Genomic DNA, 16,320 nt, shown 5'->3' on the forward strand with positions numbered 1-16,320 from the left:
CTGCTGAATGGCATTCGGTTTGTTGCTCCTTTCTTCTTTCCAGAGTCATCAATCATCGTTTCTCTTAATCAATCATGCAATTTTTTATGTGCAAAATGGCAACTACTCCCCATGCAGCACGTATACGAGTTATGCAACGTTTGTTATATAAACACAATATATCTAATCGGAGTAAAGATCCAATTAAATTCCCGCACCATATATAAATAATAGACGAGATAGAGCTACACTGGTTTAAATATGTATTTTTATTGATAACAATATCAAGATCTTACTTATAGCGTAAATCACAAGTGTATCAAGTGTATGGGTATTAAAATTGAATGGCGACCATAAATAGGTATAGTTTTACTAATGCTTGACACAGACATAATACTTTAGTGTGCGAGAGAGTAAGTGCATAAATATTAAATCAAATAAATAGTCACGGTGCCATGTGTTGCATAAATTATGAATAGCTTGCCACGTTGACTCTTAGTTCAACATAAACTTTGTTGACGTGCTTATTTTATTATTAAATAAGTGTGCGTCTGCTTTATGCATGCCATATTGGGTCAAGTCATAAAGCCCCTGCTGCCAAATCTGAATTGCCGGGACACGTCCTCAAACCATGCGGCAAACGAGCAAACAAAGCCAGTGTGTGATACAGGTACGTAAATTACAAGGCTTAATTAAAATGTTGAGCGTGAGAGTGATGTTTGTAAAACAAAAACACACACACAAATATTCGCGTTGCGGTCTGGATTAGGGCCTTGCATCGCATCGCATCGCTCTTTAATTAAAAGCCACTAAATCGTAGCCCTTCAGCAGCAGCATCGCCAGCAAGCTGAATCCAAACAGGACACTCATCCGCCATGCCCCCCAGCAGCCAGCAATGCTGTCCGCTGCATTTGCGGCATTCACAAAGGGAATCGCACCCCAACCCTGCTTGGCAATTTCGAATACGGGTGGATCGTTCTTGTAAACGATACGATTATTTAGCGGTTGTGTTGGACGGAAATTGTTCTTCAAGTGTTCATCATTGCTGGTCAATTCGCGAAAGTGATTCAGCTGTAAAAGTTATTGATAAATATAAATATATAATTGGAAGATAAAAACAGATATCGTTATTCCATAGGATATTGATAAGGGCTTACCTGAGACTTCGATATGGTTATGGGCTCAGAGTAGTCAACCCAGACCACTTCCTCAGCGCATGGCGGCGTTGTCAACGAACCGATGTAGCTGAAATAGTTAATCGAGTCCATTCCGAGAAACTTCATTAGGGGAAGTCGTTGCGCCAAGGTTGAAGATTTCCCTTTACTGCTTATAGTCTTCAGAAGCTCCGTAAACTCTCCATAATCATAGTTGTATTCCTCGTCAATCTACAGAAGATTCAGATTTAGTTTGCGTCCATGTAAATTATGATTGATTTGGTTACCTTGAAAAAATATGCCAGGACGGCAACACCATGATCCTTGCCCAAGGCACTTGCAAAGTTTGGATAGTCCAGACTGCGAAAAACGCAATGCAGCTCTGCGGGAAAGGCTCGATTGTTAATCAGATCCTCACTGCCAATAGTGTCATTCTCTCCCCAATGGAAATGGAACTGTTCGAACTGGTAGTAGGTCTTGCGTTCGAGTGGCCCACCCCTAATACGCGGCTCCTTGCCCTTCTTAAAGTCCATGGTAACCAACACTGTATGACCATTGTTGGTAACGTGCACATCTTTGGGTATTTCGTCAAAATTGAGATATTCCAGAACGGGATACTCTTTCATCGTCACATTTAACACATCAATGTTAATCGGACTCTGATACTTTCCGCTGCAGTATTTGTAATCGTCACGCCAATGATCCGGTCCATGCACTCCACCATAGCCAAAGTCTTGGGCCGAGACAACGGCAACTGTAACAATGGAAACAATCTTTGGTCTGATAAAGATCTATCTCAAAACTTGCTAATTGATTGTGCAAACGTTGATTAATAAATGGTGTCTGGCGTTGACATCGACACCAAGAGCAAACATTTCAAGAATTGTACAATTAATTTGCTAACTATTTTTAGCACCTATAGCTAAAAATAACCGATTTTTGCCCTCAATCTCTGCCGCAAATAAATTAAGTTTTCCGTGTGTATTTTATTAATTTTGATTTCACTTTTATTTGGTCAAATTAGCACACCCTAGTCAAAATGAATTTATTATTAGTTAAGTAAATGTGGACTTATTATAATTCATATTTAATAATCAGTTCAAAAATGAACAAACTTCACTACTTACTGAGTTCAAGAAAATATCACTAATTTCTATTTCAATAAAATGCCAAATATGTCAAATAATAAATCTGAGTCTGTCTGTGCTGTCTGCTGTTCGAGTAGAGGTGAGAATAATTGGCCTTAATAACGGCCAAAGGCCAACCAACCACAGACCACTTGCACATATATATATATATATTGATTAAGGCGTAATTGATCTTCCAATTAGCATTGATTAAGTATCAATTATCGGATAGTAAAGTTTACTACTACTACGGCTACTTTCAAAGCCAAATGCAGTTCCCTGAACAGTTTTAACGTAATAGCTAAAAGCACAGATACCTTAATTGTCTTGTCAAGCGTTAAACTGATTTTACCCTAGTGTGATATAAACAAATTTTCGCAATTAGGTGCGGCTCAAACAGTTTTGCTAACAGATTTATTTTGTTTTTCAACGTATTACAATTAATAAGATGAGCTAATTTACGCCAATACAAACACCGTAAATTTAAAATTATTATGAGCAATAGTTTGCGCCAACAAAAAATTAGTTAAACAAAATTCTGAATAATCTAAACACGCAAAATACGTAATTTCATGTGTGTTTAGGTAATTTTTCATTTATGAATAGTGTTTTTTTCAACAAAATTGGATAAGTAGCAAAAGGCAAAACGATTTCTATTGCAACGCAAATAGATACTCTATTATGTATAATAAAGGGCTACTGTCTACTTTTTATGACATAGTTTAAATAATTAAGTAACTAAATGCTCTAACACAATGGAGGTTCAATTAAAATAGGCAATCCAATAGACTATGAAGATAAAGAACATAGTTTTGGAGCGAATATTACTTAGTTATTTAAATGAAAGATACTTTGAATTATATATAAATGACTGAGTTACAGTTTAAGTCAAGCTCATCTCTATTTAAGATAAAGTGAGATAAAGTTTCTCAGTAGATCACTAATTTTTCTAACTTACTTGTAAAATTCTTTAGAAATATGTACAACAAAAAGCAAGTGGCAAATTCATTATATACGGAAAGTAATTAATTAGTACCTAGCATTGTCATTGTCAAACCACTTTCAACTTAATTGTTCACACCTATTTTAGTTTAATTATTGCTCACCGCAAGTCAAAATCACACCAGCCACAAATCGGAGCTTCCACATATCACTGAATTTTTGTTCACTGAAACTTTTTGCGTAACAACTAAGAACTTAAGCCCTCAAGTCACAAGCACCGACACACAATTCTTTCACTTTGACTTTATGTCAGTATATCTGCCTATCTGCCTATCTGCTTGTCAGCCGGTCTATGGGTGCTCACCCGCCAAATGCGGTCGCGCAACTGCGGTCAGGGCTCGAATGCCATAGAAACTTATATCAACATGCCAAAGGTAGCTGATGGCTGTTGTTGTTGTTATTGAGGTTTTTACCAGCCCGCACCCGACTCCGAAACTGGTCATCGCCAACGCAAGCAACATTGGCCTTTGTTCCCGATGGCAACGCGTACTAAATTCAGCCAAACTTTTGAATGGTTAGTCAGGTGTCAGAAACTATTTTCCACATGCCCATATGTATTCAAATTAACAAAAAAATACTAGAGCTGAGTCAAGCAGTGAATTTTCACTGCGAATTTATCTGAGTTTCTGTACAAATTTCACTTGTTAAGCTGAAAGTTAAAAGTATCAAGTGACTTCAAAAAAAAAAAAACCGTGAAAAATCACTTTGAGTGACAGCTTGCGCATCTCTATGACAAGTGTTTACTTAAGCATTTATATTGACAGTTTTTGAATTGTGTAATTGTGTGCGTGTTGGAAATCGGAGTTGATTGGCTGACTTTTACTGAGTGAGTGAACATTTCAAACAAGTGGTGCGACCATTTCAGGTTCAGTACTTCCATACGTAAGTGTGTCTCTGTGGACCAATCAATCTGATGCCAATGTGTGTGGTTATCTTAGCTAACCATCAGTATTACTGAGATACTTACGTTGATTATATGTTGCCCATTTGTCGCTTACAACACTGCAGCAAATTGCATTGCAATTAAGAAATTGTTATTTTTTTTTTTGCTCAGTCGGTTAACTTGTATTTAATTGCATCGAGTTTTTCCGTACTACTGTTTAACATTTTGTTTTATTATTCCACATTTTGCGTTATTTACGAAAGCATTTATCCCCCAACGATTCGATTGGGGTGTTAAAAATGAACATGTCAAGTGACTTTGGGGTTTGTCATTGTGCCAGTCAATATGCATTACCATTAAAAACTTGGACAATAGTTGCTCCTTGCTTGGGTAAGTACAAGTTATATAAACTAATGGGAATGGGAATCAGAATCAACAGAGGTGATGAGAACTTCTCTTTAAATAGTTTGAATTTGTTAAGAGTTTCAAAATAAATGAATCATGTCAACAAATTGACGTCATTTAAACCAGTGATTCACAATCTGAAGACGATTTGGCTATGGAAAATTTTCAATTGAGACACTTTTATTTACACAGTGGCTTACGTATTGTATGCTAACTTCCAAAACAGTCGCATAATTGTCTACATATTTGGTGTCTGTCGATCCCCTTAAAACGTACTATTTTTTTTTTATTATTATTATTTTTTTTTGTGAATCTCTTTGCCAGAAAAGCACTTAAACTTATATGTCTTGTACAGGCAGAGGGCTCTTTCTTAATTTTCATGTTGCTCAAGCCACCAATTACTTTGTGCGGTTAATGGCAATGGCAACGTGGAATAGTAAGTGCTTTTCTCACTGCTGTGAATTGAACGTTAGAGCAAACAGAAAGAATTACAGCACTAGTAACGCATAAGCACAGTCTCTATATAACATATAAAATTGTCATCAGGGCTTATACTTATTGTCCTAAGTTTCTTATATATTTGGGTACATTTGGTTTGAAAAGAGATAGGAGTCATCAAAATAACAGTTGTGATTTACATCGTGTGTGTTTGTGTGTCTTTGTGAGCCCTGCACTCGTATTATTAAAATCAATTATTTAAATGTGATAATAGGCAAGTATAAACTTTGAAAAAGTAAACATAAATGACTAGGTAAGAAATGATTCTTAGAAAATGTGCACTCTGTGAGTGCTGTCACAGTTGAAATTAGATGTGTAATTTTCAAAAGGAAATAATTTTACTATTTTCTGCAACATTTAATAATATGTCACCGAAAACTGGTTACTGGATATCTTTCAGTCGATCACTTGCATTATTGATATTTTTATTGGTCTTTAATTGAGGTGCAGCTGCCATTGATTGCGGCAAGCTTTGCTCAATTTAAGCCGATATAGAAGCACAAATCAGAATAACTTTAGAGGTTTCCGCCGATAGACGTAATGCTTTAACGTCCGGATATAAATAATTCAAAGTGCACACACTATGGAAACACATGTGTAACACGTGCGCGTGCCTAATAAGTGTTATAATGTCAAATTTTAAAATGTAAATTGGAGCAAGCAAGAAAAAAACCTAAAATAAAAGTTTCCTAAGTTTCTGTGACCTAACAAACCAGTCATACTATCAGCGAACCCGGAATGAGCCACCTTGCGGCGTTCGTTCGGCAATTACTCAAGTTCAAGTGCATCGCCAGGAAAGTTCTGAGCAAATCAGGCAATAAAATAAACAAGCTCTGACCTAAATGATACCCTGAATACAGCATTAAAGTAAATATTATTACAACTTTTTGTTAATCATGGCTTGCCCTCTAATTAAATTTTAAATTTAAATTGCTTATACTTTAGAGCCCAGAAAGTGGAAACTAGTTCAATATTGATGAACATTTGAATGTAAAGTATACTCTGAAGACTACCTTTTAAATTGTCAACAATTGTGTGAGGTATCTTCCATATTTACTTCAAAAATGTATTGTTTTTCCACACATTTTCAATGAATTTAGTGGATGCGTTTGATAAGGTCGACTGTCAGCCTATCAACTTCACACAGTTCAGCTGAGATTTGTTCCGTGGAAGAATAATATAAAACAAGCTACAAATATTAACAAGACCAACGACTACCATTTAAGAGCAGATGCCGGAGAGCAGAGAAAGTCGCAGTTACTTTCTCTCTCTCTTACAGCAGCTGCAAAGAAGCTGGCAGACTGCACGCCTCTGTCGCGCAACAATTTTCATTGATAAAAATGCTGGCATCTGTGTCCTGTAGTTCAGTCGTAGGCGAGCATTCAGTCAGCCAGTGCCGAGTGTCAGTGGCCACAAACAATATACGTATTTTGGGCGCCACAACGAATCGAGAACAAAACAAATTCTAAGCGGACGTTATTTCAAACGAGAATCTTTTCCTGCATGTGCGAAACGTTTAATTTTGAAATTTATATTCCGTATACGCCGCGTGGAACAAGAATTGTAAATAAATAGAAAAGAAATTGAAAAAGTTTCATCAAACGCGCATAATTCGCAATAATATTTTAGTGCACTGCAATGTGATAAAAGTTAAGGCCGACCAACTGTCGCCACTTTACAAAATAAGTTGAGTAACTTTTGAGCTAAGGTCATATAAAAGAAAACAACAAAATTTCAACAAGCATCCAAAACTTAAAAACAGCACAGAAAAACCAAAGAATCACTACCAACAAATTTAAAGAGAGGTAAGCAGAAAAATGGAAAACTTTATTTTGCACGATTTTTTTTCTTTTGATTTCTTTCTGATTTTGGCTTCAATTTTGGTCATTATCAAAGTTATTGTAATATTTTATATAGTTTCAAACTTTGAAAAATGAGAGCTAAACAAAACTTTTCCTTCGTGCTAATAGTTTTAATAGAATCCTTTGAAGGTTGGCAAAATAAGTATATATTTGAACCCTACTCTGGATAAATATTTATGAATTTCAACGAAAATTGTGCAGATAATTATATCCGCAACAAAATAATTGAATACCAAATTGCTGTTATAAATATTTATAAATTTACTATTGACCTTTGAGTAAATCAAATTTATTTTTGGTTAGTATTTATCCAACACAGTTTTGCTGAAAAGGGCTTAATTTTATATGTGTATAAAACTTGTGACCATTTATGTTATGGTCAATCAGATAACATTCATCGCCAATAAACCATTTTCCGTAATTTCAAAAGATAACAAAAATATACTTTTTTATTTATCGTCAAACTTTGACATATGATTTACGCATGATAACAGTTGACCTTCAAAGGATAGCTTCCTGTGCTGAGCTGCATAAGTTGTACAGCAAACTAATCATATCTGGACTTTTCCAAAAGAAACTTGGCAGCAATTGCTTTTTATTTACTTGACACACCTGAGTGGATGTCTAGCTTTGTTGCATTTTTTCCAGCTCTCGAAAAACAAGTCCTCGCGTCGCCTGTCAAACGAACTGCATATGGTGACCCGCCAGGCAGCTCTGTGAACATTGTAGTGGCAGGACATGAGTTGAGACACTCAAGCATTTGACCTTCAGGCACTCGCCCGCTAGCAGAAAGGAATCTCACTTCTGGGGTACACTTGTCCAGCGTATGCAGAACAAGACGACACTTGAGATGCGACAACTGCACTGGGGTTGTATCACATATAGCTCACCTTTATGTCTTAAATCGCCAGACAAGCTACTATTAAAGCACAGTAAATTAAAAGGTTCGCCTGCAGATATCGCTCAATTTGCTGCATTTAAGCATTCAAGTGCCAGTTGATGGCGGCATACAAAATTTTCTAAATGCCAGTCAGCCTTGGGCTACACATTCGAGTGTACTGCAAAAATATTTCATTTATCGCTGGCGCATCGGGGCCAGAACCTTTTCCTTGATGGCTGATGACTGCACAAAATTGCTGAACATAAGCGAAAAGTAGTGTAATGAAAACTGGGCGGACGAGCATAAATCAATATAAGCATGTATTAAGCTATCGAGGCTCGGTCGTCTGTGGCGGCGATACATCAGAAATGTGGCAATGTAATACTTACGACAAGCCTTTAGAATAGGTCTCAGCTCGTCACAACTCACTTCACACACGAATACACACACCGCAACCGCCCAACTATTCACACTCGTGTAATCATGCTCGTGTCACCTACCTACAAAATAATTTGATGAAAATGAATTTGAGCACACGTTCCATACATATTAAATAATGGTTTCTTCTTTAACGAAATAAAAAAGTTAGTCTACGTTATAGCTATACGAGCTATTGCAAGTCCTGTCATAAATAATTTGGGGTTCTGCAAGTAGAACGATTGCTCCTATGTTGGATATATGCTATACAGGCCTTATGTCAAAATTCAACAAATTCAGACTCTCTACAAGGAAACAAAAGCACACATATGTGCAAAGGAATGCGTAAAAAAAAAATATAATATGTTAGACATCTTTGCAGTCCTTTAACTTATATAACAGAGTGTGTTTTGTGCCATAGTAAACCTAAGTACGCCTGAGGTAGAAAGCAGACAGAATTACTTGCAAAGCAATGAATTCCTTTTGAGTTATTATATTGTTAATGTAGTCAAAAGGATTTACACAAATTTCACAGATGATTTTGGTGAAAGCAACCACAAATCTGATAAATTGTCCAGGCTTACGTCAAAGTTTATTTTCACGACAGTCAAGTTAAACAGACCAAATAAATTATGTGAATTCTCATTTAACTGTCAGCTGTTATGAGAATCACTTTTTGTGACAAATTAAATTGCAATTTGACATTTCACTTACTCTGCAAGGAATAAAAACCCGTTACAAAAACATGTGCAATGGCAAAAACTAATGGAAACGTTGCAGAAAACAAAAAACTTATAATTGTTGCATGCTTTTAGGCGCAAATTCTGAAATTTCCGTTGCTGTTTTGTTGGAGCAGCGCTTTACTGTTGCAGCAACCAGGAAAATGCATTTGGCACAAGCTACGCGCTCTCCTCCCTCGCTCGAGTCATAATCAGTTGTCCGTGCTGACAAATAAACCATTTCCTTCTTTGTAATTAAGACTATATTCCTCGGCAATTATTGGTTAGGACAAGCCGTGAACAGAATGTTTTGTATAATTCAAATCTATTTAAATGCCAAATTACATGCATAATACAATATATGATAACTGAAGCATATACTTGTTTGTGTGTTGCTTTTGAATATCAATACTAAAACACAATAGATTTCATACTATTCGTAGCTTTCATCAGCTGAATGCGAATTCAAAATAAGTGGGCCATCTGATAATTGGGTGAGAAGCAAATGGGACACAACAGACGAAGTAACAATGGCTTTAACAGAAATTGGACTTGAAGGGTGCCAATGAGATGGCCGAGAAAGCCAATCGAAAATCTAGTCACAGAGTACACGCTGAACATTTCACTAAAAAATGCATTATCCATGTAACAGTCACGCTCAATAGGAGCAGCTGGCTAAGGCTCTCTCAGCTAACAAGAAAACAATTGTTGCAGCTAACAATTGCGATGAACATTATTGATGGGCATTAAGGGTAGAGCAGATGGTAAACAATTGCAACAATTAGCCTTTGTTCACAAAAAAATACTATCATTAGAGACTTCTTCAATGAATTTGTTTTCAAATTGGTGTTACATTGGTTCCATTACTTAAAGTTTACACCCGAGAAAAGCTTGCCTTTCAATTCTATAGGAAGTCGCTAGAAATGCCCTTTAACGACTTAAAAGTTGAACTTAAGACTTTAAACCTTGTCAAAATTGAATTGATTTACAATTGAAAATTAACTTTTATATCATTTCTACTGAAGCTACTGAAACTAAATACAAAATGTTCAGAGAGTATTGTGCCAATTAAGACTTTTCTGCAGCTATTTATGGTCTCAGTAAGCCACACACATCAGCCATTTGTCACATCACAGCCAAACAATTATTAATTGGCCAATTCCATTGACAGAGAGAGAGAGTATTAAATTGCAGCCCTTTACAGTGGACACAAAGAGTACAAAGGCATTTGTCCAGGCGGTAAATGAATTTTGCATTGCTGACGGACCAAAAGCGAACCGAATGTAAAATGCAAATAGCGCTTTTCAGTATGTTCGCTTGTATGTTGTTTGGCCATTGAGAGAGGCAAATTGCTATCGGCCAATTAGTGCCAATTATATGCCGCTAAACAGGCCCCATTGCCAGTCCAGTCATTAGTACAGACCAGAAATAGTCAAACAACGCACCAACCAGCAAGCAAAGGCAGCCAGCAGCACAAGTCCCAACTGAGAGTTGTAAATAAAAATACAAAATTTAATGTCGCGACTGAAGAATGGCCCCCGGCAAATTGCTTGTTCTTGCTGCAATTGTTGATCTGGCCCCAAAGTTGTTGCTTAAGAAAGTTTTCGCGACTGCTGCTGCTGTGGTAGCTCCGATGGTTCTTACATTCTTAGAAGTTGCCATGCCTGCCAGCAGTAACTTGAAGAGCTGCTTAGTTGTTTAAGTTGCTGTTTGTGGCTTTGTAAATATTTGTGCTTTGTAGATCTAGAGAAACTGATGCTATCTGGCATCACATTATTTAAGAAGCAATTAGGTTGATTTAATTAAATCCTTGCTTGTGATTTACTTAAGCCCAGAGCTGGCCCCTTGTTTTTATGACACGTGCCCGAACAACAGCTGCCAAATGGATGGAAATTGTTGTTGAATAAACCAACCTCAAGGTTACGCAGAGCCGTTAATTGATTTTGATTTTCACGCCAGCGATGCTTAAGTGTTTTCCCCAAATTTACATATCGAGATTTACATGTTGATGTGCCAAGGTAACATGGGAGATTAATGATGCATAAGCCCAATAAGATGCTGACACGATTTGAGCGACAATCATGACAATAAATAATAAATTTTTTGTTGATTTTGATTTATGTATAAATTGGAACACCTTTGCGTTTCTCTTTCTGACTTATCATGATAAGTCCACTTTATAGAACTTCATCCGAACTGACTTATTTTGCGCATATTTTGGCAGCTGCATCACTTTGCCATTTATAACGAGGTATTCACTTTAAATAGGGAAATGAGCAGGACTGGATTAAAGTCATATTTTCCCTTACACTGGAATTGCACTTACTTATCTTATTATATTCACGCTGCTCTTGCCAAACTTTACCTATTAGCTGAATATACTACAAATAGGTAGTAGGAGGAAGCAATATAAACAAAAGAAGGAAAAGTTTAAAGAAGAGTTAAGTATAAGCATGTTTATGTCTATATGTGATACGTATTATCAAACATGAAAAAATGTAAAGTTTTAATGACAACCCGTGTAACAAATCAGTTGGTTGACAACCCGTGTAACAAATCAGTTGGTTGGGCATTAGAATTTAAGCTGTATTGATTAGAAAGTTGAGTTGAAGCTTGCAGCTGAAAAAAAGATTTTAAATAGCTATTTAGAAGTCAAGGTTAATGAGCGCTCTTGGCAAATACCAAGTGATTGGCTATTATTGGAAACCCAGATTGCTGCTTAAGATCGGCTTAAATATAAAATCCTCAGGACTTAAATGGCTTTTTAGTAGCGTATACGAAACACTGACAATCAAATCAGAGAAAACTCGTTAACCCGTAAATGCAATTTATCCGTATACTTTCAGTACTGCTGTCCCATTGCAATTAATTGAAATCAACTCATTGACGCCGTGCGTGGGATGCTGAGCAGCACAAATGGAATCATGTGGATGTTGGGTCACTGGGCAGCATTGCCGATTCCGGTAATTGAGCTAATTGCAACTAAATAAGCGGATATACCTGCAAGAGACAAAGACGGCCTTTAGCCAAGTCAAGTCAAGGACACACATCAAGCATTCGCAGCGTGACACATGAAATATTCAGTAACCCGTAGAAATGCCCGCAAGTTTACCCTAAAGGGCAAACAACAACAATAGCAAGAACAGCAGCTGCAACAACAGCAGTAAACAAAGAGACGGAAAAGCACGACATGGAGACCATCATGTCGACATTACCAACGCTGGCAGCGGACGATGGCAGTCAGTGGTTAACTAGCGCCCTCTCTGAAGTCCTTGCCAGCAGTGATGGTCGTGGCGCTGCACAAAATGCAACGCTTGCCGCTGCAACGGCTGTTGCAACTGCCACAACGGCAGTGAACGTTAGCAAAGTTGATGACAAGCATCTTCATACGGTGAATGACAGCGACACAGATCTCACGTAAGTCTCTGCGTACCTCGTTACCGAATCGATACCCTCAAAGTTTGACAGATGCCTAAAGCAATAGCAGACACATTTGTTGACATATTCGGTAATATGTATAATGTCATATGTATGTAAATAATCTAAAAAGTCAGACTTTGACACTAATGTGATGAAAATGAATTTTAAATCTGTCTTTACTTTGCAAGCTCACGACTTTCACAGACAGACTAACTGCAATAAAAAATAAATATATCTCGTTCGATTTGCTATGGGAAATTTAAATAACTGTTTGCGTAATTAAATGCTTTAAATAAATGTTAACTTTGTGTGTTATGGAACGCTCATGATACTAATAGGCAGTCTTATTGAAATAAGAAACGACATTAAAGCTCGCTAGATATAAATTGATATAAATGCTGAGAATAGTTAACCCAGTTCCATGGCATCGACTTTAATTGCTCATTGTTTATTTCGATGCAGCTCATATCCCGGCTATATACATTATCGCGATAAATACGACCTGACCTACATAGCCAAGGTGAACCCATTCTGGCTACAGTTTGAACCACCTGATACGAGCACCTTTTACATGATGGCTGGACTCTACTGTCTCATCTCTGTGGTGGGCTGTTTTGGCAATGCATTCGTCATCTTCATGTTTGTAAGCCGAAAATCTCTGCGCACCCCAGCGAATATACTGGTCATGAACCTGGCCATTTGTGATTTCCTGATGCTGGTCAAATGCCCGATTGCAATTTACAACAATATCAATGAGGGACCAGCATTGGGCGATGCAGGTAAGTGAATGGAAATTGTGAATTACAACAAATTTCTACAAGCTGCTCCTCCGCAGCCTGTCGCCTCTATGGATTTGTGGGTGGACTAAGTGGCACCTGTGCTATTGGAACGCTGACGGCCATTGCTCTGGATCGTTATAATGTTGTGGTGCATCCGTTGCAACCATTGCGACGTTTCTCCCGCCTGCGATCCTATTTCATCATCTTTCTCATCTGGTGCTACAGTTTTGTGTTCGCTGTCACACCTGCGCTTGATGTGGGGCTGTCTGTCTATGTGCCGGAGGGTTATCTAACGACCTGCAGCTTTGACTACCTCAACAAGGATACGCCAGCAAGGATATTCATGGCACTCTTCTTTGTGGCCGCCTACTGCATACCATTGACCTGCATTGTTTACTCATATTTCTATATACTCAAAGTGGTTTTCACGGCCAATCGGATACAGTCGAGCAAGGATAAGGCAAAGACCGAGCAGAAACTCACATTCATAGTGGCCGCCATCATTGGGCTGTGGTTCATTGCCTGGTCGCCTTACGCAATTGTTGCCATGATGGGTGTCTTCGGGCTGGAACAACATATCACTCCATTGGGTTCAATGATACCCGCACTTTTCTGCAAGACGGCCGCCTGTGTGGATCCCTATTTATATGCAGCCACACATCCCAGATTTCGTGTCGAGGTTCGAATGATCTTCTTTGGTCGCGGTGTGCTGAGACGCGTCTCCACCACTCGCTCCTCATATATGACCCGTTCGCGTTCCTCCTTCAATCATCGAGTGCGGTCATCTTCCAATGAAGGCGATAACCGCGCTGAGTCCTACAAGATGAACAACAACCTAATGATCGTTCCCGAGGAAACCGATGAGAACGAGGAGATCATTGTTGTTGCTGAAATCAATAATTCCATTTCCATAGATATGGAACAGAGTAAGTTTTAGAGCTGCTAATCAGCTAAGTTTTGCAGCTTAGCATATCAACTGGTTGTCCTCTTTTATGTTTATATATCTGGGTAATTTATTTGGGAGAGAGAGAGAGAGAGAAAGCTATAGAATATTTTACTACTACTACTCATGTTGAGCACAAAAGAAAGGTAGATAATTAAAGAACGATGTCAGTAGGGGGAGTAAACAAATCGTGATATGAAATGTACCAGAGAGATTATATATGCATAAACACTCGAATTATTTCACTTAATTGAGCTCGAAAAATCAACAGCAAAAAGAAAGAAAATCTGAAATTATTGCATATTTTTTAATATTTAAATTTATCTTATTTATTTAAATGAATTTTCAGTAGCAAATATTAAATTCACCTATATGTTGAAAAACTGTATGAGACTCAGAAGTTTACTTCCAAAAACTTAGAATTTAAATTGCTTGAATAAAAAATCGTGCATCAGTTTCATTTAGTTTTTTCAAATATACCCTAAGTTAATCCACTTTTTTTTTAATGCATCAAAAGTCGCTTTCTTTTAGGCGGCACAATTAAAATGAAAGCCGTAATTAGAAACCCAGCCATTGTATTCTTTTTAATAAATTTCTGCCTTCGTTCTTGTCGTGTGCCTCTGCTCAGTTCCATTACTTTCACCGCAATTATAGCCAACTTATAGATATATAGATACAATGATACCCACTCGTATTTCATAAATAGAACAGGGATTGCATGACCATAGCGACGAAGTGAAGGAGAACATGTTCAAAGAGCTTAACGCAAATGTTTGAGGGTAAAATATACTTTAGTATATATGGCAAATACTTATGCACAATTGGCTTGTATTTGTAATAATTCTAAGCATTTAGTCTCAAGTAATATAGTAATAATGTCGCTCAAAATAAGCTGCTGGAACATTGATACAATTAGAAATGTATCTTGTGGATACTTGAATGTATTTGTATCAAACGGAAATTGTGTCTCAATATCATATTGATTCCATTAAAATGTAATCAGAATTATGCCAATTAATTTCGTAATTTGAAACGTCCCAAAACGTATTCAATCGAATTTGCATAAAATCAATATTAAATCATTTGTTTTATTGAAACTTTGTAGTACGATAATTTAGCACATTTCATTTATATGCATATTTATTTTTAATGGTTGCATTGTTATTCTATCATGTTGATTTGTTTCTCTCGTCCACATTGTTGAATAACGTAAGCTTTTGTCTTTTATATATTGAAGTAAATATTAAGCGATATTTGGACTAAAATATAAGGCCCTAACCAAGCCCGAATGAGTACTTGTACCTACAGAAACAATAACAAAATCAAATACAACCCAAAGATACACCATTTGAACTAAGGCAATGAAAATTATTACTTTTAGCGGCAATATAATACGAATTTATACTATTTAAGTGTTTTATGTAAGTACAAAAAATAGTATAAGATATTATTGTTAGGGTGTACGCAAGGGGAAAGGGTAACTTTAGACAAGGGTGGGTGTCAAAAAAAATCGTTGATTAAAATATAAAAAACGTGGTTTAGATTAAAAAAAAAAATAATAAAAATATAATTCTGCCTCCTCCATCCCCTTTAATCATTTCAAGAGTCTTTGTCATCAAAGCAACATATTTTTTATTTTAAACCGATGTACCCTATCTGAGGTTTCTCAGCCTACCCATAATTACTTTGAAAAAAACTTTATTATTTAATGATTTTTACAAACGTAACTTTATCTTCATAGCAATATTTTTTTTTTCGAATAGCCTGTGTCCAAAATTTAACGGGTTCCCCTTGGTACAATGGCTTATAGTAAAAAATAAGTAAAAAACGAAAAAGATAATTGAACCCTTTGCGAAAAACTGGGTACGCCCTTGAACTCGTGTGCATGTAAAGCAGTGACACAAATAAAACAAAAGTATCAAAAGTAAAACATGCTAAAAGAGACCTATGAAACACTGCAATTACAGGAGTAAAGCCAAACTAGATATTAGTCGATGTCTAAATACCCTTAAAGATGTCTATTTAGAGATGCATATATTGCAATTACTGTTTTTATAATCCATTATTGTTTTTATATTTGAGCAAAATTTGTATGCAAGCTTACAGAAAAAAGTATGTTATTTTCTAATTTTTAACTTACATCCGTAAGCATTAACTTACCATCTGCAAGAACAATGCAAAATCCTTATATTAAAACCATTGTTATGGCAGTGAGAGTATTTACTTTTGTTAGCCTGCTTGTGGATAAATGG

The 16,320-nt window shown here is 36.7% G+C and overlaps 2 protein-coding genes across 2 annotated transcripts; one reads left to right on the top strand and one right to left on the bottom strand.

The window, feature by feature from the left end:
- Positions 1–225: 225 nt before the first annotated feature.
- Positions 226–3,589, bottom strand: LOC6558997 (carbonic anhydrase 2). The gene is made up of 4 exons (XM_001983877.2): positions 3,367–3,589; positions 1,421–1,887; positions 1,137–1,364; positions 226–1,050 (listed from the first exon to the last, which is right to left on the bottom strand). Exons 1-4 carry the CDS (start codon positions 3,407–3,409, stop codon positions 775–777), a joined length of 1,014 nt encoding a protein of 337 aa, XP_001983913.1. The 5' UTR covers positions 3,410–3,589; the 3' UTR covers positions 226–774.
- An 8,231-nt stretch (positions 3,590–11,820) lies between these two features.
- LOC6558999 (opsin, ultraviolet-sensitive) lies at positions 11,821–14,354 on the top strand. Its single transcript, XM_001983876.3, has 3 exons — positions 11,821–12,343; positions 12,809–13,125; positions 13,182–14,354. The coding sequence occupies exons 1-3, from the start codon at positions 12,117–12,119 to the stop codon at positions 14,060–14,062; spliced, it is 1,425 nt and encodes a 474-aa protein (XP_001983912.1). The 5' UTR covers positions 11,821–12,116; the 3' UTR covers positions 14,063–14,354.
- The last annotated feature ends 1,966 nt before the right edge of the window (positions 14,355–16,320 follow it).

This window comes from Drosophila grimshawi, unplaced genomic scaffold (assembly GCF_018153295.1).
Source record: "Drosophila grimshawi isolate 15287-2541.00 unplaced genomic scaffold, ASM1815329v1 contig_44, whole genome shotgun sequence".
In the NCBI taxonomy this organism is placed as follows: Eukaryota; Metazoa; Arthropoda; class Insecta; order Diptera; family Drosophilidae; genus Drosophila; species Drosophila grimshawi.